Raw genomic sequence first — 20,572 nt, forward strand, 5'->3', positions numbered from 1 at the left:
AATGCCATTTGTCCCTTCAGCAAAACGGAAACCTTTTCCCAGCTCCTGGTAACCCACAAACACTAACTGTTTGGTCTTAGGATCTCCCTTCTTCCTCATTTGTTTTGGAATTAACACCCAGGCTTTTGATCCAAACACATGCAAATGGTCAATTTTGGGTTTTTTCTGAAACAATTTAAAGTACGGGGTTGTACCTATTGTTTGATGAAAGAGCCTATTTTGGAGATAACATGCGGTGAGCATGCTCTCCCCCCAATAAGACATGGGCAAATCAGCATCATCAAGCATGGCAAACATCATGTCTTGTAAAGATCTGTTTTTTCGCTCTGCAACGCCATTCTCCTCTGGGGAAAAAGCGTTCGTTTTTCTATGCCCAATGCCACGCTTTTGTAACCAATCTCTAAAAACATTTGACATAAATTCGCCACCTCTGTCCGTCTGAATCCTTTTGAGTTTAGTGGACAGAAATCTTTCCACAGATGCCACCCAGCCTTTAAACTTAGTGAACACGTCACCCTTATTCTTCATGGGGAAAACCCAAGAATAACGCGTGGCGTCATCCACAATTGTTAATGAAAAACGCGATCCACCCCTGCTTACAGCAAATGGACCAATTACGTCCATGTGAACCAGCTGTAGCGGTGACTCACTAACTCTGTCACTTCTGGGGTAAGAGACTCTGTGGGTTTTAACCTTTTTACAAACATTGCAATCAAGGTACTTGTTACAACTCTTTAAATTACCCCCATCAGCCAATTCAGACATTTTTAGTACACTTTTCCAGCAAGCATGCCCCATTTTCCTATGCAATAAGTGCACACAGTTGTCATGTATAGCTTTGTTATTCACTGCAGGCTGAGATTTACTGACTACTGCTGCAACTTGAGATCCTGCTTTAAGCCAAAACAAGCCTCCCTCTGACTTAGCAGTGCCTAAAATCTCACCAGCCTTCTTAATAATGCAACTGTCTCCTTCAAAATACACTTTAAACCCAGCTTTTAGCAAACAATCTACAGACATTAGATTGCTCCTTAATGAAGGCACATAAAGTACATTTTGCAGGCATTCATGAAGACAAGGAACAAAAACTGCACCCCCCGAAATCACTTCGGAAGTACTTCCGTCTGCTAGAGCCACCTGGCTGTGCTGTGCTGAGTTCTTGGAAACAAACAATTCATCTGAATTTACGATGTGCCGAGACGCTCCCGAATCGACCACCCAGACAGCTTGTTTCTCATCAGCAATCTTGACCTCGGCGGTCACCAGCTGAGCCGACTGTTTTCGTTTGAAGAATTTCCTTTTACGCTGCTGCTGCTGCTGCTGATCTCGTCTCTGCTCCTGCACCGGCCACTGAGACTTGACCAACTCCGGACATTGTCGTTTTAGATGCGCTGAAGACCCACATCGGAAACAACGCCTAACAGCAAACGCTGACTCCTCACCGGTACGCTGCTTTTGCTTCACCCCTGGCACGGCATGAGAACTCCTTCCAAACCGCCCGCCTGTAGAAGCCTCTGCAGCAAACGACCTTTCTTGCCTCTTCTGCCACTCTTCAATCAAACGCCCAGTAACGTAACTGATTGATAAATCACGCTCCTGTATGCCTTCTAGAGACAAAACTAAATTATCCCAGCTTTCCGGGAGAGAACTCAAAATAATAGCCACCTTCTCCTGCTGGTCTAATGCACAGTCTCTTTCCTGTAGCGCAGTAAACTTTAACTGTAAACTGTGTAGGTGCTCCTGCATTGTAACCCCAGGCTGTAACATTGCCTTGTACAATGCCTTGCGAATGAACAGCTTGGAAACCGCTGTCTCACGCACATGGAGTTCTCTAAGTGCTTGCCACACATCTCTAGCTGTCTTGATTCCCCTCACATACGGCAACTGGGAATCTTCCAGCCCCAAGACAATTGTGGCCCTTGCTCTTTGGTCTTTATCGAGGTCCTCATCATCAGGCTTCGCAGGAAACTTACTCACCACTTGCCAGAGACGATCCCTCTGCAGCACTGCCTGCATGCGTTCCGACCACAGCAAGTAATTGGAGTCATTCAGACGCTCAAAAGCCATCTGAACTGGTTGTGAGGCCATCTTGAGAGCGATGTCCCTGGAACCCGGAACCAGCTACTCACGACCACCAAGAGAGAAAACAGGAACCACAGCACCCAGCACTCACACGCTGCAGCTGTTGTCCTTGTGTCCACTGCGTCACCAGCTCACAACAGTCAGGAACCAGCCAGTGTCCATCTGCTGCACCAACAGGAACAACAACTTCTGGAACTACTGGAACCAACACCGTTGATGCTGACACCACCACAACTCAGGCTGGCAGCACAATACCCATAACCTCATGGAACTTTGAAGTGTCAGGCATAGCTCTAATGGCTTTAGCCCAAACGTAGCAGAGTTTTCCTGCACAGCGAAGAAGCTAGTTGAGGTGGAAATGACTAGTCAGCTAGACTCAGAATAACTATTTACAGGATTTATTAAAAGGAAAAATAAAACCAGCAGAGTTTCTGCATACAAAACAAAGCAAAATAAATCCTTTCTTTCTCTCTCTCTTAACCATACACAGCACTCCTACTCCTAACACACCCCACATCACACTGTCCTAGCAATCCCTAGATAACAGAGTTGAGTGCTGGTCGTTAACCAATCAGAGTAAGTAGTTTCTAGGTCAAGCTGACCTTGGCTTTCTGCCAAGAGTAAATTGACACTGCCTTGAGTTACCGTAATTGTGTGAAGCCAGAATCTGTAAGTTTCCCATGAGAACCAATTAACAGAAACTCAACAATTACTTCTTTCATTTGCTTATTTCCTTGACCTCCTCACACCTCCCTTTTTGTATTCTAGCTTAATTTATTATTTCAGCAAATTCTTTCCATCTTTCTCAATTTTTGTTTGAATAATTTATCTTAACAGTCTAGCCTATTAATTAGCTCAGCAAATCCTTTCCATCTTTCACCATATTCTGTTATTCAATTTACCTTAATTTATTTAACCTTATCTTACCATAAAATACCTTAAAGCTTAAAACTTAATACTTATTTATACATAACTCCTTATATCATTTCTACTAAAGCCAGATAGTTTCATTCCAACATTTTCCCTAATATTCATTAATTTTACACTAATTCCCAAAATAAAAAATTTTCTTTGTAGACTTTCTTCTAATTTTCATCCAACGTCCCTTCTTCCTGGTCTCGGGTTGTGTCAGTCCTTACTGTCCATTCCATCCAGTCCATCAACCTGGTGATCTTATGTCCGAGGCCCTTAAGTCTCTTCCATGCCCCTTCTGCAGATTTCCTTCTTCTTGTTTATACTTGCACTTCTCCTTGTCTTTTGTTGGTCTCTTTCTTAAATTCTTTCCTTTCTCCTAGAGGAGTAGATCTCTGGGGGATTCCAGCCGATAGTTATTTCCATCTCCCCTCATCAGACCAACCCATTCCCCACAGTCCCACTTCCCACAGTCATCAATGTGATCCAAAAAATAATTAACAGCATATTTCAAAGTCCCTCCAAAGTTAAGAGCCTCCTCAGCTTCAGACTCCCCCTGGCCCACTCCAAATTCAATCTTCAAAGGCAGCGACTTATGCTTCTGCAGGGCCTCGTATCTCTCCGTTTGCATTACTTGAGGTGCATCCGCCACCTCCTCCATTATCATCTGCCCTTGCACTTGCTCAGTCGAACCAGTTTCCTGAGTTGGTCCCTGTATGATTTCTGTGTCAGTATTCCCTGTTTGTCTGCATTTACTGACTACAACAGTCATCAAGTCCAACTTCTCATTCATCAGATCCATCTTCTCATGCAAATGCTCCAGCAAAGCATTTGTTTTACAAAAAGCCAGCACCAAGACTTCCTCCCAACACATTTTTATTCAAGGTCAGAAGACTGGTCCCACGATCTTAATCTCACAGCTGTAAAGTCCCCTAGTGGACTAGTGGACTGCAGCAACAATTTAACAAGCTCCCTCTAGAGGAGACAGTTTCTATTTGTGTCCATCTTTTTAAAACATATCCAACAAAGGAAAGTTACTTTCGTTTTTCAAATATTTTGTTTCTTTAGGATGCAAAAGGCAACATTGGAATCAGTTTGTTTCTCTTTTTTTTAACTATCTGTCAAAGTGTTCCATATACAGTCAATGAACGTCTCCTACAATTTCTGTCTCTGACACCCCGTTCCCAGGTTTGAGACAGTGGAAACTTACTTTTCTTTTACTCTTTCTCCTGCAGGCTTGAACAGTCAAAAATTTCCCCCCTTTTCTCCTGCTTCCAAGGGGGTTTTAGTGGTTATAAATGAAGGAAATTTCGACCTTTACAAACGACTTTCCAGGCTATTAGCTTACAAGGTTTTTGCTTCAGTCTATTTACAAAAAGCGGAAGGCGGACTTCCTGTTTTAAACCTTCCCGCTTCGATGCCAAATTAAAATGTTTCTTCATCCAATTTTCCGTTTCTACTCACGGGTACTTGTTTAGAGTCCAATTGTCCACAGGAAAAAGTCAGCGCTCTCCGGCAATGGCTATGCGGCTTCCCTCCGTGAAAATAGCAATCAGTTCGCAGCACCGCGCCGCTCACCCCACTTCGCTCTGGAGCCCCAAAACAGGGTTTCCCCGTGAGTAGGGGAGGCGCAAAAGGTGCCAGCCGAATCCCAGGTTCACAAGCTTCTCCCGCTTGTGATTTCAATGGGTCTCCGCCTTCGCCGTGGCGGTCAGACCCTGCTTTTCACGGAGCAAGTTCCTCCCGATCGGAGGAGCTCCGCCATTGCCGGAGGCGCCAACCCGGAAGTCCATACATTTTCCTATCGGCTCTAATAATAATCTTCCAGTGGTGACATTAACAGTGCAGGTAAGGGCATTTTTGGGATTTTTGTAGTGCAACTCATATTTTTTTGTGGTGCAGGCTGTGCCCCTGGCTATGACGTGTGATCTGACATTGAGTTTGGGTTGGCCCAATGCATAAAGCGTGAGGATCCATGAGGATCCATGCTTCAAAACCACGTTTATGGGCCACGGTATGGCCAGGAAGCCGTGGATCTGAGTTTTCTGTGGTGCAGGCTGTGCTCCTGGCTCTGACGTGTGATCTGACGTTGAGTTTGGGTTGGCCCAATGCGTAAAGTGTGAGGATCCATGAGGATCTGTGCATCAAAACAATGTTTTCGGGCCACGGTATGGCCAGGAAGCCATGGATCCGCGCTTTTTGTGGTGCATGCTGTGCCCATGGCCATGATGTTTGATCTGATGGTGACTTTGGGCTGATCTAGTGCAGAAATCATGAGGATCCATGAGGATCCGTGTTTTTTAACCATGTTTTTGCGCCCCTGCGGCCCCACGAAACAGTGGATGCATGATTTTTTTGATGCTGTCTACATAATAAGACATGGTCTACCGTATCATGGTGATTTTATTTAATTTGAATGAAAAAATCATATGAATGGATCCGCCTTTTCCCCTTTTCCCCTCATCTTCTAGTACACGGGATTACGTGGTGTACTTAGCTGGCGATGTTATATGCTTCTATGTTGGGGATTCCCCATCCTACTTCTGAGGAAGTATTTGGGGCTTATTCTTGATTTTTTGTGTGAGAAGATAAATGACTATAATTTTTTCTGCCATCTGGGCTGGGGGAATCCTGATTGGGAGGATTTGGAATAGATAGGTTAATTTAAGAAGGGTGAACATTTTGATCATGGCTATTTTGTCTGAGAGAGTGAAGTTGGTGTTGTTCCATCTCTTTAGGTCTTTGTTGAGTGGAAGGAGTGGAGGTTTCTGGTTATTTGTACCTCTAGGTATCTGAACTTGGTGCGGCAAAGTTTTATCTTGGTGATGTTAGTGAATTCTTTTTGGGTATGAGAGGGTGTGTTGAAGCACATAGCCTCAGACTTTGCAAAATTTACCTGTAGGCCCGACACCATTGCAAATGTGTTGAGTTCTCTGATTAGGGAGGTCTGGGTTTATGGGGTCTGGGGTTGTAACCATTAGGTCGTCTGCAAGGAGCCCTGATTTATAGGTTCTGCCTTTTATTTCCACTCCCTGTGTGTGGCTGCTTGGATTCGGATTGCTAGAGGTTCCAGAGTCAGGATGAATAGGAAGGGAGACAGTGGCAATGGTGGGAGCCTACCCCTACCCCTGCTCATGACCAGGATCCTAAAACTCCACAGGAGTAGTGGAGTAGTGTTGATTTGGAACAATGGTTTGCTGAGTGACACAGTTTGGAGGACAATAGTTGGGCAGAACTGGGAGGTGAACAGCAAGAAGAACGGGAAGAGAGTGATCTAGCAGACTCTCTCTCACCAGAAGATGTGCAGCCTCTCAGTTCCAAGGCTAGGATAAGGTGGCTGTGCTCAGTGGTTGAGAGATCAGGTGGCTAGGAGACGAGAGGACAGAAGTGACTGGAGGGAAGTGGGAGGAACATTAAATGGGAGCACCTGCACTCCGAGAATGGTCGCTTGTTCTTTTGCTGCATTCATTAAACATTAAACCATCAGCTGTGGTGAGGACTGCAGGGCCTGCTCCCTTCCAAGGCCTTTTCCAGCTGACCCAGGGGGCGGGGCCCAGGCCCTCACACTCCTGGGACTCCTGTTGCAATGCTTAGAGTGTGGGGCTGGACTCATTTGGAACAAACTCCTGGGGAAGTGTGGGGTTGACCATAACATCCTTCTGGACCATCTGGCTGGGAGCTGGGGGCACTGTTATACTGTGGTTCCGCTCCTTCCTCCTGGGCTGTGTCCAGAAAGTGGTGGTTGGGAATGAGTGTTCAGACCCCTTGGCCCTCAGAGTTCCGTCTTCTCCCCCATGCTTTTTAACATCTACATGAAGCTGCTGGGAGGTTTGGACTGGGTGTCCATCAATATGCAGATGATACCCAGCTCTACCTCTCTTTCAAATCAGAACCAGTGAAGGCGGTGAAGGTCCTGTGCGAGTGCCTGGAGGCGGTTGGAGGATGGATGGCGGCTAATGGATTCTTGATTCCTGACAAGACAGAAGTACTGTTCTTGGGGCACAGAGGGCGGGCCTGGTCTTGAATGGGGTAACTGTGCCCCTGAAGGACCAGGTGCGCAGTCTGGGAGTCATTTTGGACCCACAGCTGTCCATGGAGGCGCAGGTCAGCAGTCTACCAGCTCCACCTGCTATGCAGGCTGAGACCCTACCTGCCTGCAGACTGTCTCACCAGAGTGGTGCATGCTCTGGTTATCTCCCGCTTGAACTACTGCAATGCGCTCTATGTGGGGCTACCTTTGAAGGTGACCCGGAAACTACAACTAATCCAGAATGCGGGAACGAGACTGGTGACTGGGGGCGGCCGCCAAGACCACATAATACCAGTCTTGAAAGACCCACCTTGGCTCCCAGTACGTTTCTGAACACAATTCAAAGTGTTGGTGTTGACCTTTAAAGCCCAAAACGGCCTCGGCCCAGTATACCTGAAGTATATCTCCCCCCCCCCATTGTTCTGCCCTGACGCTGAGGTCCAGCACCGAGGGCCTTCTGGCGGTTTCCTCATTGCGAGAAGCAAAGCTACAGGGAACCAGGCAGAGGGCCTTCTCGGTAGTGGCGACTGCCCTGTGGAACGCCCTCCTATCAGATGTCAAAGAGATAAACAACTACCTGACATTTAGAAGACATCTGAAGACAGCCCTGTTCAGGGAAGTTTTTAATGTGTGACATTTTAATGTATTTTTAATCTTTGCTGGAAGCTGCCCCAAAATAATATTATTATTATTATTATTATTATTATTATTATTATTATTATTATTATTTCTGTTACTGGTAAGAGACTGCTTTCTCTTTATACTGCTTATCTATGGCCAAGGGGGGAGGAAGCTGAGCCCCAAAGCCTGACAGCATCCATGTTCTGTGCCTCTTTGGATAGCTATGGTATTAGAGTCCATACTGTTAGTCTTGCATTTTGCTGAGGCTCGGGAGTATATTTGTTTGAGGGTTTGTAAGAAGTTTGAACCAAATTTCATGTTAGTTAGTACTGCTAATAGGTTCTTCCACTCTAAGCAATCAAAAGCTTTGAGGATGTCTAGGAACATAATTGTCAGTGGAAGTTTAGTTACCTTGCTGTGTTCAATCAGATTCAGTAGTTTCTTGATGGGGTCTGTTATTTTGCGACCAGGGATGAAGCCAGTCTGGTCTGGGGCTATTAATTTGTGTAAGAAATTTTTTTGGCGGTTGGCCAGAATTGATGTGAATATCTTTTAGTCTTGGTTTATTAATGAGATTGGGCAGTATGATTCTACTTTGAGGTTGTCTTTCAGTGGTTGGGGTAGTTGGGGAATGTGATTTGATGTTGTCTGGGTTGGTGTTGGGTTGGGGGTGGGAATGGGGATCTCTATGGAGGTGTGGGGCAGGGGAGGTATTGGTTGTGTTGGCAATATTACTGGCATGGGGTAGAGGAAAAGGGGAAGGGGGGTCACTAGTCTGTCAGCTGTGTTGCTGCAGGGTTGTCAAACTATGGTTTGATTTATTTGGTTGATGTTGGTTTGCTGTCTTGTGGTGTATATTCAGTGGGACGATTCTATGAGCAGTGCTTGACTGTACCGGTTTGTATTGTCGTGTCGTGTCTGTGGTTTCTTCTTCCTCTTTACTGTCATCCAATTACTTGCTGTTGTTTCGTCATGGCTGTCGCTTTGTGAGTCTGTCGATTGCCATTCTGGCGGAGGGTCAAGTCCGAGGTTCTTCAGTAATTGCAGGGCTTCAGGTATGTTGGTAGCCGTGTGCTGTGCTGTGTTGGTTGTTACAATGAGGTGGACGGGGAAGCCCCATCAGTACTTGATCCCTGCTTGTTGGAGATGTTGGGTAGGCTTTTTTTCCAGTTTAGGGTCTCCTGAGATAGATCCTGTAAGGCCATGATGGGGTTTTCAGAGATTGGTTGAGTTTCTGAGGTTGTTCCATACTTCTTTATTTTTGTAGCAGGCGAAGCACATGATGATGTTTTTTGGGGGGCGTTGGTTTCCAGCATGGGTTTTAGACCTCTGGGAGTGTCAGGTTTGGAATTGTGGTTTTTAGCCAGTGTACTATGAGGTCTGCTAGGCTTTTCTCCTCCACTTTTTCGGGAAAGTTGCAGATGTCCACAGCAATCTTCAATGTCCCCTTGTTTGATTCTCATTTCTGTGCTTTCTGTTTCCAGGCAGCTTACCAGTTCAGCCAATTTATTATTCACACATGTGTTTTCCTCTCGGTACTGCTCTACTATTCTTTCTTGCATTTGCTTCTTGTTCTCTAGAGTTCCCACTTTGGAGGTCAGGTCACTGATTATTATCTGCAGGGGAGACACTGTGGTCTTCAGTAGTTCTGCTAATCTCAGTTCCATTTCCCTCTGGTCTCGTTCTGTTGTTGGGTTGTTGTCATTTGGGTGTGTGTGTTGTGCTCTCAGTGCTGTTCACCATCTCCCTGGTTGGTGCCATCTCGATCTCCCTGATGCTCTTGGTTTGAGATCTGTGTGGTGTCCTTTTGGTTACGGTTAGGAGTTGTGGTAGTGCTGGTTCCTGGGTGTTGTTGGGTTGTTGAACATTATTGATTGGTGGCTTTTACAGAGCATCTGGATTAGATGGCCATTTTTGTCATGTCTGGGATGTGTTTTAAGGGCTTCTCTGGGGTTTCCATAGTTGTCCCAGTTGTGTTGGTGAACAGCACTGAGAGCACAACAGACAAGCAGACAGACAAGCAGACCAACAGACAAACAGTTGACATAAAAGGGTGACATAAAAGGCAGAGATGCAAGAGACCGATGGGGTGGGGCCAGAGGGAGGGTGGGGGGTTAATTTTGGATACCCCCGTGCATACAATGGGGAGGAGTGGGTCCAATTAAGGGTGGGAAATGAGATTGTTGTTGTTGTTTAGTCGTTTAGTCGTGTCCGACTCTTCGTGACCCCATGGACCAGAGAACGCCAGGCACCTCTGTCCTCCACTGCCTCCCGCAGTTTGGTCAAACTCATGCTGGTAACCTCGAAAACACTATCCAACCATCTCGTTCTCTGTCGCCCCTTCTCCTTGTGCCCTCCATCTTTCTCAACATCAGGGTCTTCTCCAGGGAGTCTTCTCTTCTCATGAGGTGGCCAAAGTACTGGAGCCTCAGCTTCACAATCTGTCCTTAAAAATTTAAGACAGGCAGGGTTGTGTTCAGGAACCAAACCAAACCAAACAAAGACAAAAGGGAGAGAGGAAGAGGAAGAGGAAAGAAGGGATAAAAAAGGAGGGAAGTTAGAGTAAAATATAAAGACGAAAAAATGAGAGAGAGAGAGAGAGAGAGAGAGAGAGAGAGAGAGGAGGGTGGAAATAATAACAGTAATGATTAGAAAATTGCAGTGGTGGTCCAAGTTATGGATGTATGAGATAGGTGACCACAAAGGAGGGGTTACTATTGAAAGTGGGTGGGGAGATATAGGTCTGTAATTTTAATTATTTTTATTATTATTATTTGTTGGAGGGGAAGGAGATAAAAGAAAGGAGAGAGGAAGGAGGCAGTAGGAAATTTAAGAGTTAAGAAAGAAGGAAAGAGAAAGCAAAAAACAACAAAACCGAAAAAAGAAAAGAAAGAGAAAAGAAGAAACTGAAGATGTCGAGGTGGTGGTGCCTGGAAGTAGTATATATACTATCAAATGATAAAAGTAAAATATATCTGTATATGTAGAAACTCGCTTTGAGAGGGGGGAAAATAAAATAGGGGGGAAAGGAGGGGGGAATGGAAAAGTTTTGTTTTAAAAGAGGCTGATGGTAGTAATGGGAAGGTGGGGGGAGGAAAGATCCCCCCCAAAAAAACAAACAAACAGGGACTCAGATTTTTATTTTATTCTCTTTTTTCTTTTTAATATAAAAAATGAGAAATATAATAATAATAATAATAATAATAATAATAATAATAATAATAATAGAATAAAAATTAAAAGGACAGAAAATCAGGGCTGAAGTGGCGATCCCAGGAAGTGGCCTGTTCAGGTCTCCCTTCTGGGCACCTCCATTTTAATTCTTAGGAGTTAGAAAAAATAGAGGTAAAAAATCCTCCCTGGCCCTCCTGGTTCTCACCTACCTCTCCTCTTTCTTTGGTGTTGGTGGCAGTGGCGACAGCCACTTTTTTCTTTGTTTTCCCTTTGGCTTCAGAGGCCTTCAGTCCCTGGAGCTCTGCCAGGGCATTGGTTGGGTGCTCTTGGTGCCGGTGTTGTAAGCCAAAAATGGCTTATCTTCTGAGTTAAGCCAATAAAACTCAGAGACAATAGGAGTTAGGAGTCCATTGTTGTTTATTGCAAAGCAATAGGTTACAGTCGAATCTTTTTGCAAAACTGCAACCCCGCCCAAGGGTCTGGGCAGGGGTATTTATAACATTTCAAACAAAGGATTTCAGTTTTCACCAATCATGTACATCATTACCTCATTTCATCTTTAATACACATGTGCAATAAGCATTGCTAACTAAACTTTGATTCTCACCGTGATTGTGTTAGTATGCGTGTTGGGAAGCCATTTGCACCATGTATCAACTTATGTTCTAGTTTATGAACTGTATCTTTGTGATTGACGTATTAGCTGTCCTTTTGTCCCAGTGGGGCACGGCGACTTGCAAATCATCAGTTTCATAAAGCAACAGGTTACCATAACTTCTCTATTAGAAGCATGCTCAAAGATTTATAGGGGTTCATATTATCACATTCATTATGGCCCTTTGGGCCACTACCACACCGGCACGGCCAAGGTCACTGGGGAGAGTCTTGGTGGCTTCCCCCGCTGACTCCCGGTTCCCTTCCAGTGGTAGCAGTGGTGGCCCTGGCAGACTGGAGGCCAGCCAGGCAGCGCAGTTGGAGCTGGGTGTCTTCAGGAGCTCCATGCTGCTGTGGCGCCCACCATCTTGCCTCGCCGGAAGTCCATGAGCCTTTTTTAAAAAATACCTCAGATCGCAGCAAAAATGTAAAGTCAATTTAAGAGTGGTAAAATGAGAAACTGCAGAAAGTTGTGCCATCCACAAGGGTGTGTGTGTTTACCCTCCCCCTGATTAGATTACCCAAGCCTTTTTTGCCTGCACATGTCCTAGGTGAATAAGGGAGCTATTATTGCAATCACAACATCATTGTGGATACACACACTCCATTGCCAGAAATGCCCCGTCTATTTTGATCTGTTTTCAAATAGACACAGGCTGCATTCACACCATATACTATACAATTTTAAACAGTCATGGCTTCCCCCAAAGAATTATGCAATCTTTAGTTTGTTAAGACTGCTGGGAGAGACCCCTTTCAGAATTAGAATTCCCAGAATGGTTTTACACTGTTATGTACTAAGCTTGGGTTGTCTAATGACTCTCAGCACTCTTAAGAAGTCAGAGCTCTCAGAAATCTTTGGGAGAAGCCATGACTTTTGGCGTCATGTAGGATTATGTAGGCGTCATAGAGCTTTAAATGTATGAGTGTGAATGTGGCCTTACTTCAGGGCAATGCAGAATCAAACTGCAAATAAGCTTTTGTTTTTGGAATGAAGCTAGTTTCTCAAGAAACGCTTTTCAGGGGCAAAACAATGTGCAATGGATCTCAGTTGTGTGTGGATTGCATAGAAAGCACAAGTGCTCAGTTCACTTTGATTCTAGAATGAAAAGTCTGTATCCAACCCCTCTCTGCCTCCTACATTGTATGTGGGGGGGGAGGGGGGCTCATTTAATTTCACTGCACACAGGTGGTGTAGTGACAATAAAGGTATTATTATTATTATTATTATTATTATTATTATTATTATTATTATTACAGGCAGTGCCACAGGTGGTTAATGGCATGCTTCAGCCTGACAATAGAATCCTGGAAGAAGCACTGCAGGATGTGGCAAGCAGTCTCAGAGACATGGCTAGGGTGTTGAAGAAAATGCATGGTAAGCTTGATATTTCCCACTTTCATTCACAAACTATTGCTCAGCCATTCATAGCACAAGGACAGAAAAGGTAGAAAGCTGGAGAAAATAGCATAAAAGTGATATGCACTCTAAAATGGGAGTAGCAAATGCCCTCCAGATGTTGTTGGACACAACTCTCATCATCCCTGACTATTGCCCATGTTGGGTGGGGTTGATGGGAATTGGAGTCCAAAGACTCCAAATGAACCACAGGCTGGCTATCTAAAAGACAACAGTTGTGTGTGTATGATTGTGCAGAAATATGGAAAAGTCTCATGATGTGATCCTGACAACAGAATTCAACTTCCTGAGACTATTACTGCCCTGTGAAAAAGAAAGTGCAGATTCAGCTACTCATAGTACAGTAGTTCCATTGAAATGAATGAACCTAACTTAGTAATGGGTTTGCTCTGAGTAGAACTAGCACTGGATAGGATCAGCAAGGGAAACCCAATGCAGCTACTGAGGGTTGCCTGCTTGGCAGTGACCTGTCACATGACTTTCTTGGTGAAACATTCATTTGTGGAATGCCCTCCATAGTGAGGTGTGTCAGTCTCCCTCATTATTAGCTTTTAGGAGAAATTTTAAAACACTCCTGTTTACCCAAGCATTTGAGAGCTGAAAGTCCTGCCCCTGGCACCCCTGAAATTATTAATTTGAGAATAGGAGCAGTTTTTTTGGCGTTTTTAGAATATTGTTTTCAACTGCTTAAAAAATCTCACTAGTCTTGTTTTGGTATTGATGTGTTTTCTGCATGGGCTCCTTTGGAGAAAGGGTGTGATATAAATTTAATAAAATAAATAAATGAACTGACTTTACCAGTTTTGGAAATGTGAAATTTATTTTTGATCCAGTTTTGTTTTTGTTTTTATGCTTCACTTCCTAGATTATGTGGATCCTGCAATATTCTACGGTGTGATACGGATCTTCTTTTCTGGGTAAGTACAGCATGTATACTTTTTGCTCTCCAAACGTTTTCCAAGTAGGAGTAGAGGGACAAGCAGGGGTACACTCTTGAGAAAATCCGCACTCTAGAAACAGCCACACATGCTGCTCTTATTTCTTTATGCATTTGATTCCATTTATGCATCATTTCCTGTAAAATAAGTTGAGGTGAGTCCACAGTGAAAACATCAAGGATAACTTTTTATTTCATTTATGAATTGCTTCCCACAAGGCATCTTGAAATTATTTAAAATGCAATAAAAGCACATGCAAAACAATTGTATGCATTGTATAAAAGCGGCTAAAACATTAAAAACATTTAAAAAACAACAACACATACATAAAATCAATTCTAATCCATTACAGATACTAACTGGGATAAAAAATCTCAACCTAAAAGGCTTGTTTAAAGAGGAATGTCTTTAACAGGCCCCAGAAGACTGGCGAATGCCACTGGATTCTTCCTCTTCCCTGCTAGAAAGGGGAGTGGAAAATTTCATACCAGTGGCCTTAGTGACTCCAAACATCCAAATCACTGAATTTATTTATTTTTTAATTTATTTTTATTAATTTTCCATTAAGAACCTCCAATTTATAACAAATCAAATCATAATCCAATTCAAAAATTAAAATTAAATTAAAAAACAACCAAATTACAATCCAAATTGTTAATTATTAAATTTCACACGGACTTCCCATATTCTGGACCTCTGAAGAACTCATCTCAGATAGTTATATTTCTGCCCTCTTGTTGTTTTCATATTTTCCACATTCTGATCTTAAACTCTCAAAGTCCTCAGTCCCTGGCTGATCGATTCTCAATCATGTTAAACAATCATATATCCAGTTTAATTTATGTATGCGTATGTCCTGCCGCCCGCCTGCCGCCCGCCCTCTCCGTCCATGGCTGCACTAGGTTTACCTCATCGTGCAGACAGTGAAGCTCTGGATTGGCTGCAGGAACTTCCTGCAGCCAATCCAAAGCCACGCCAGTGTCGCCGCCCGCCCAGAAGCCGTCCCAGCATCACAGAAGTCAGTCCCCGTATGGCGAGGCGTCTGCAGCACGCAGGGACTGACCGAGCATACGGCAGGGTCTGCAGGCCAGATTTACAAGCCTGGAGAGGCCACATCCAGCCCCCAGGCCTTAGTTTGCCAACCCCTACTCTGGACTAACTCAGAAAGCAGGCAGGTGGGGGCTGACAGAAATTATTGGGACAGTGCCCCATTAGCCCTATGGGGTTATGTAGTTTTCTCTGCTGGAGAAAATGACACATCCAATGATACCTGCAGCTGCCAAGAAGGGGGTTGGCTAAGGGTGGAGAAGCAGAGGAAGCTGTTGAGGAAGAACTGTTTCTCAGTGATAGAGCATCTACTTTGCCTGCAGATGGTCCCAGGTTCAATCCCAGGTAGGGCTAAGAAAGCCTTAGAGAGCCACTGTCAGTCAGTGTAGATAAATAATGAGCAAGGTGTGCCAATGGTCTGACTTTGTGTAAGGATCCTATCCTCTTTTATTCTTACTCTTCCCCAATAGTGCTCAGTATCATCTACATTAACTGGCAGCATCTCTCCAGGGTTCCAGAAAGGAGACATTCCCAACTCTTGCTGGAAATGGAGCCCATGACCTTTTGCACACTCAGCCAGTGCTCTACCATTGGGCCTCAGACCTCTGCCTTTAAGAGAAACAGAACTGTCTCCCAGCGACAGTTCCACATTGCTTGGCAAAAATTCTCAGAATGCTGCAAGGTCTTCCAAGCTGTTGAAAAGGAGCGGGTTTTTCAGCTTGCATTTTTCTTTCTTGTGTATGTGTATGTGTGTGATTATTTTAATAAAACAACTGCCTAAAAATTGAGGCTTGCTGATCTCCAGAGTCGCACCTAACATCTGGCAAGGGCAGGTGTCAAAGGATGGCTAATGAGCCTGCATACAGCTTGAGTCCTAAGTGAGCCCAATCCTCATTTCTATCTAAAGCACATTTCCTGCAATGTGTCACCAAGCAGAGAGGTATGAAAGCTTTGCAATTCACATCTGTTGCAGCCAGAGAATGCTCTGAAACTCTGCTAATCAGGGTTGCAACTAGGGGCTGGCTCCTTTGCAGATATAGTGGATGTTATTATTAATATTGCTGTTGTTATTTCATTTATGGGAGAAGATGCAACTCTGAAGAAGATTGCACATTTTTTATTTGCATTGAGAGAGAATGCTGTGCCTTGTCAGGGAGATCCAGAACGCGAAGTTTATTTTATGCTTTTACTCATTGAGGTTTTATTCTGGGTTTTGTGCATTCATTTTTTCCATTCTATTTTATTTTAACATTACATAACTTTGTTAAAAGAGGAACATGCCCCCTCCTTTTAAAGGGGCATGTCGCGATCTGCCAGTGAAAACTGGAAATTTAACTTAGTTTGGGTTGTAGTTGGGGAAACCTTGGCCCTCTGGATGTCTCTGAACTACAACTCTTGTGAGCCCTAGGAAGCATGGCCAATAGGATGATGGGAGTCGTAGTTCAGCAACATTTGGAGGGGCAAAGGTTTGTTTGGATCTCGGGTAACTTCATGTTATACTTTCATAGCGGCAAACTTTTGTTTTGTAATGGTCTGATGACTAGATACATATAAACAAATCTACTATACTACTAATTACTACTATACTATTTTTACATAAAAAAGAAAATCTTCATTTGTCTCTTCCACAAGTCTCCCAATAAATTTGGGGAAAGCAACATCTGATTGGTTGAAAAAAATTCTTGATGTAAGAAAGAACCTTTTATTCTTGGTACTCCTTGTGCCTCTGATGGTTTCAGCTACAGATTTATATTTCTGTAAATCTTGCAAGCCATGTGTGCCACACCTCTGGGTCTCTCATTTCTTATGATGGTACTCTCCACTTGTACCAATTGTAAATGTAACATTCCATGCCACCCTTGGTTTGGTTTGGTTTAGTTTTTATGTGTTGGTCTCATGGTCTCTATTATTGTGATATGGGTTATATAAACAAAGTGAAATATACTCAGAGTCGAGAGTGGAGTTTAATAAAAAATACTTTCAATAAAAGAATACTATTTTACTAACAGTACTATTACTACTATGGTTAAAGGGGAGTGGGCGGCGCTGTGGTCTAAACTACTGAGCCTCTTGGGCTTGCCGATCAGAAGGCTCCCAGTTTCTGCCAATCTAGCAGTTCAAAAGCACACCAGCACAAGTAGATAAATAGGTGGTGCACTCTGGCACCCATTATGGTGTCCTGTTGCACCAGAAGCAGTTTAGCCATGCTGGCACATGACCTGGAAAGCTGCTGTCTGTGGACAAACACGGGCTCCCCCCACCCCAATGCTTTTCTTTATGTGCCCCCTCGCCCAGCTTGTCTGGAATTTTGGTTTGGGTTGCCATCAGTATGCTGATGACAGCCAACTCTACCTGTTGATGGACTGCCATCCTGGCTCGGCCCCAGACACACTGATCAGATGTTTGGAAGTTGTGGCTACATGGGAGCTGGTTGAAGTTAAATCCTTTGAAGACAGAAGTCCTTTGGCTGGGTCGGGACGATATGGGATTGGGGGGGCAACTCCCATCCTTTGTGGGGGTGCAATTAGTGCCAGCGCCTTCCATCAAGAGTTTGGGTGTAATCTTCGATGCCTCCCTTTATATGGAGGCGCAGGTTGCAGCTATAACAAAGGCAGCATTTTCCCATCTCCGTCAAGCTAAGTCTCTCTTGCCCTGACCTCACCACTGTGATCCATGTAACTGTCATCTCCAGGCTTGATTATTGTAACTCACTCTACATGGGGCTGCCCTTGAAACTCCAGTGTGTGCAGAATGCCACGGTGAGACTCCTTACGGGGTTCTCGCCGCGGGAGCACATTCATCTGGTGCTATACCAGCTGCACTGGCTCCCAGTGGAGTACAGGATCAGGTTTAAACCTTTAAAGCCCTATATGGCCTAGAACAATTGTACCTATGTGACCGCCTCTTCTGCTAACGGTCTGTTAACAACAACACTTTGAAGATCCCGGGCCCCAGGGAAATTACACTGGCCTTGACTAGAGCCAGGGCCTTTTCAGCCATGGCCCCGGCCTGGTGGAACGTTCTCCCACAAGAGACTAGGGCCCTGTGGGATTTGACATGTTTCCACAGGGCCTGCAAGATGGAGCTGTTCCGCCAGGCCTTTGGGCAGGATGCAGTTTAACTTAGGTACTTTCCTTTGTATAAAACAAGCCTGAAAGAGGCCCCCAACCCACTCACAGGTATGATCAGTGGAAACAGTTGGTCCTGGCAAGTATTAACCACTCTCAATTCCAACCTGATTCCACCTGCTCAGATTTTAACTTGTCTGAATTAATTTTAAGGTGTATTTTAATTAATTGATGTCTATTTTTATGCATATTGTGTTGTTTTTATGATGTTAGCCGCTCTGAGCCTGGCTTCGGCTAGGGAGGGAGGGATACAAATAAAATTTATTATTATTATTATTACTACTACTATAATTACAATCTAGTATTATTACTACTGCTTATTGGATCTACCATGCAGCTCCTTGAGATGCAATCTCTCACTGCCTTTACTTCCTTTTAGATGGAAGGACAATCCTGCCCTGCCAGAAGGGCTGATCTATGAGGGTATCTCGGACAAGCCTCTGGTGTACTCAGGGGCGAGTGCAGCACAAAGCACCACACTGCACACCTTTGACGAACTTCTTGGAATCCAGCATTGTAGGGAAAGCAGTAAGTCTGTTGCTTTGATGAACTGGAGACATACATGCACTGCATGTGGTTTGTGTAGATGGTCTGTGGCAGGGCTGTCCCAAGACATTTTGGCAGCTGAAGTGAACGACAAAATGGTGCACCCCTGCCCCAGGGAAGAAGGAATGAGTGAATATCTAGATTGAGAACAAGAGGAGGGGGATCAAATCAGCCTTACCTGACAGTTGAAGTGGGACTCAAACTCCATCATGGGGTGGGAAGGGGCCCACTCTGAATCATGCCTAGCAGGTGCAGAACCCAGAAGACCCCAGAGGACAGCCGCTGCCAGTTCCTTCCTAACTCTAACCCTAACCCTATTCACTGAGAGGCCACTGTAGAGGCGACACAGTAGAGGAGTCGTGGGTGCCCTGGTGTGCACGTGCTACATCACCCCACCATGTGCACGCTCACACTTGATAACATAGCAAGCACATGCCAGGGGGCATGGAGATGTAGAGCGTTTCCCCCACAGCATTTGTGCAGAACCTGGTGATTGCGTGAGGCCCCAGGCACCTGCAGTTGTGGGGGCAAGCCGGTACTGCTGGATGAAGGGCTGCCAAGGAAGCAACGGCTCCAGCCTCCAACACATGGCAGCAGGCAATGCATTCATGATCGGGAACCCTGGTTGCATGGAAACCCACACGTATAGGTGACGAGTCTTCCCTTTTCAATATGCACAGTCAATATGCACCTTATAAGCACCCTTCAGATGCTGTAGACAACTCCCATCATCCCTAGCTCACATAGCCCAATGGTTAGGGGAGTTGAAGTTCCAACTTTGGCTACCAATGTAGGAAAGGATCACAGAAAAGAGAGGAGACAAACACACAGTTTATCCACCTGTGGTCTGAAATGGTATAGTTCACCAGGTATGGTTTTATCATCCTGACCTTTATTTATTACTGAGATGGGGGAAATGTTGAGCCTGCAGACATTGTTGGACTCCCAACTCCCATGAGCCTAAGCAGCATGGCCAATGGGCAGAGATGATGGGAGCTGGAGTCCAGCAACACCTCCATTCCTGCTGCATAACAGTACAATATTTATTTATTAACACACTGTTGAACTATTAATCCTACTCACTCATCTTCTCTGTGTCCTTTGCTAGCCACATTTTTGCACAGAATGAGGGAGTACATGCCCCCTCACCATCAGGCCTTCATTGAGGAAATCCAGTCCCTTCCCCCACTGAGGAGTCATGTGCTATCCTCTGGCAAGGAGAAGCTCTGTTCTGCATATAACATGTGTGTGGCAGCCCTTTCTGACTTGAGGACCTACCACATTGCCATGGTCACCAAGTACATCATTTCAGCAGCTCACAACGCCAAGGCGAAGCCAAGTGAATCCACTTCTCCAAACCCACCATCTTTCCTGGAAGAGAGAGGGACAGGTGGCTCTGGGATTCTGAGCTTTCTCAAGAGTGTCCGGAACACAACAAAAGAAGCAATTATAACTTTTTAAAAGCTTGCGCTTTTTCTGCGTTGGGGGTTAAGCTAGGATGGCCAATGACGTAGCACTACCCAAAAACAACAACAACAACAAAACCAAATTGGCACAAAATGTTTCTGTGCTTATTTATATGTATCGGTGGAAAGGTAGAAATAATTACTATAATATACAGTGGTGCCTTGCAAGACGAAATTAATCTGTTCCGCAAGTCTCTTCGTCTTGCGGTTTTTTCGTCTTGCGAAGCACGGCTATTAGCGGCTTAGCGGCTATTAGCGGCTTAGCGGCTTTAAGAAAAAGGAAACAAACTCGCAAGAACTCGCAAGACGTTTCGTCTTACGAAGCAAGCCCATAGGGAAATTCGTCTTGCGGGACGACTCAAAAAATGGAAAACTCTTTCGTCTTGCGCGTTTTTGTCTTGCGAGGCATTCGTCTTGCGAGGTACCACTGTAAATGGAAACTGGATACATCTCATCACAGCAGCACCAGATTGACCTAGGAGCTTGCTCAATCTGCTCCCTGGCTGCTGTCAGTTGAACAAATATAAACTCTCTCCCTGCCCTGCTCCCACCTT

General features: G+C 44.7%; 1 protein-coding gene across 3 annotated transcripts in view; it reads left to right on the forward strand.

Annotated features, from left to right (window-relative positions):
* IDO2 (indoleamine 2,3-dioxygenase 2) overlaps positions 1 to 20,164 on the forward strand; it is a 46,582-nt gene extending 26,418 nt beyond the window's left edge. For all 3 annotated transcript variants that reach the window (XM_053366815.1, XM_053366817.1, XM_053366816.1), the window contains 4 exons: positions 12,734 to 12,851; positions 13,759 to 13,810; positions 18,386 to 18,534; positions 19,661 to 20,164. In XM_053366815.1, the coding sequence (XP_053222790.1) occupies positions 12,734 to 12,851; positions 13,759 to 13,810; positions 18,386 to 18,534; positions 19,661 to 20,013 (672 nt within the window). In that variant the 3' untranslated portion in view covers positions 20,014 to 20,164. The remainder of the gene's footprint in view (positions 1 to 12,733; positions 12,852 to 13,758; positions 13,811 to 18,385; positions 18,535 to 19,660) is intronic.
* Positions 20,165 to 20,572: the final 408 nt, after the last annotated feature.

The sequence above is a fragment of the Podarcis raffonei genome, chromosome 15 (genome assembly GCF_027172205.1).
Source record: "Podarcis raffonei isolate rPodRaf1 chromosome 15, rPodRaf1.pri, whole genome shotgun sequence".
NCBI lineage: Eukaryota > Metazoa > Chordata > Lepidosauria > Squamata > Lacertidae > Podarcis > Podarcis raffonei.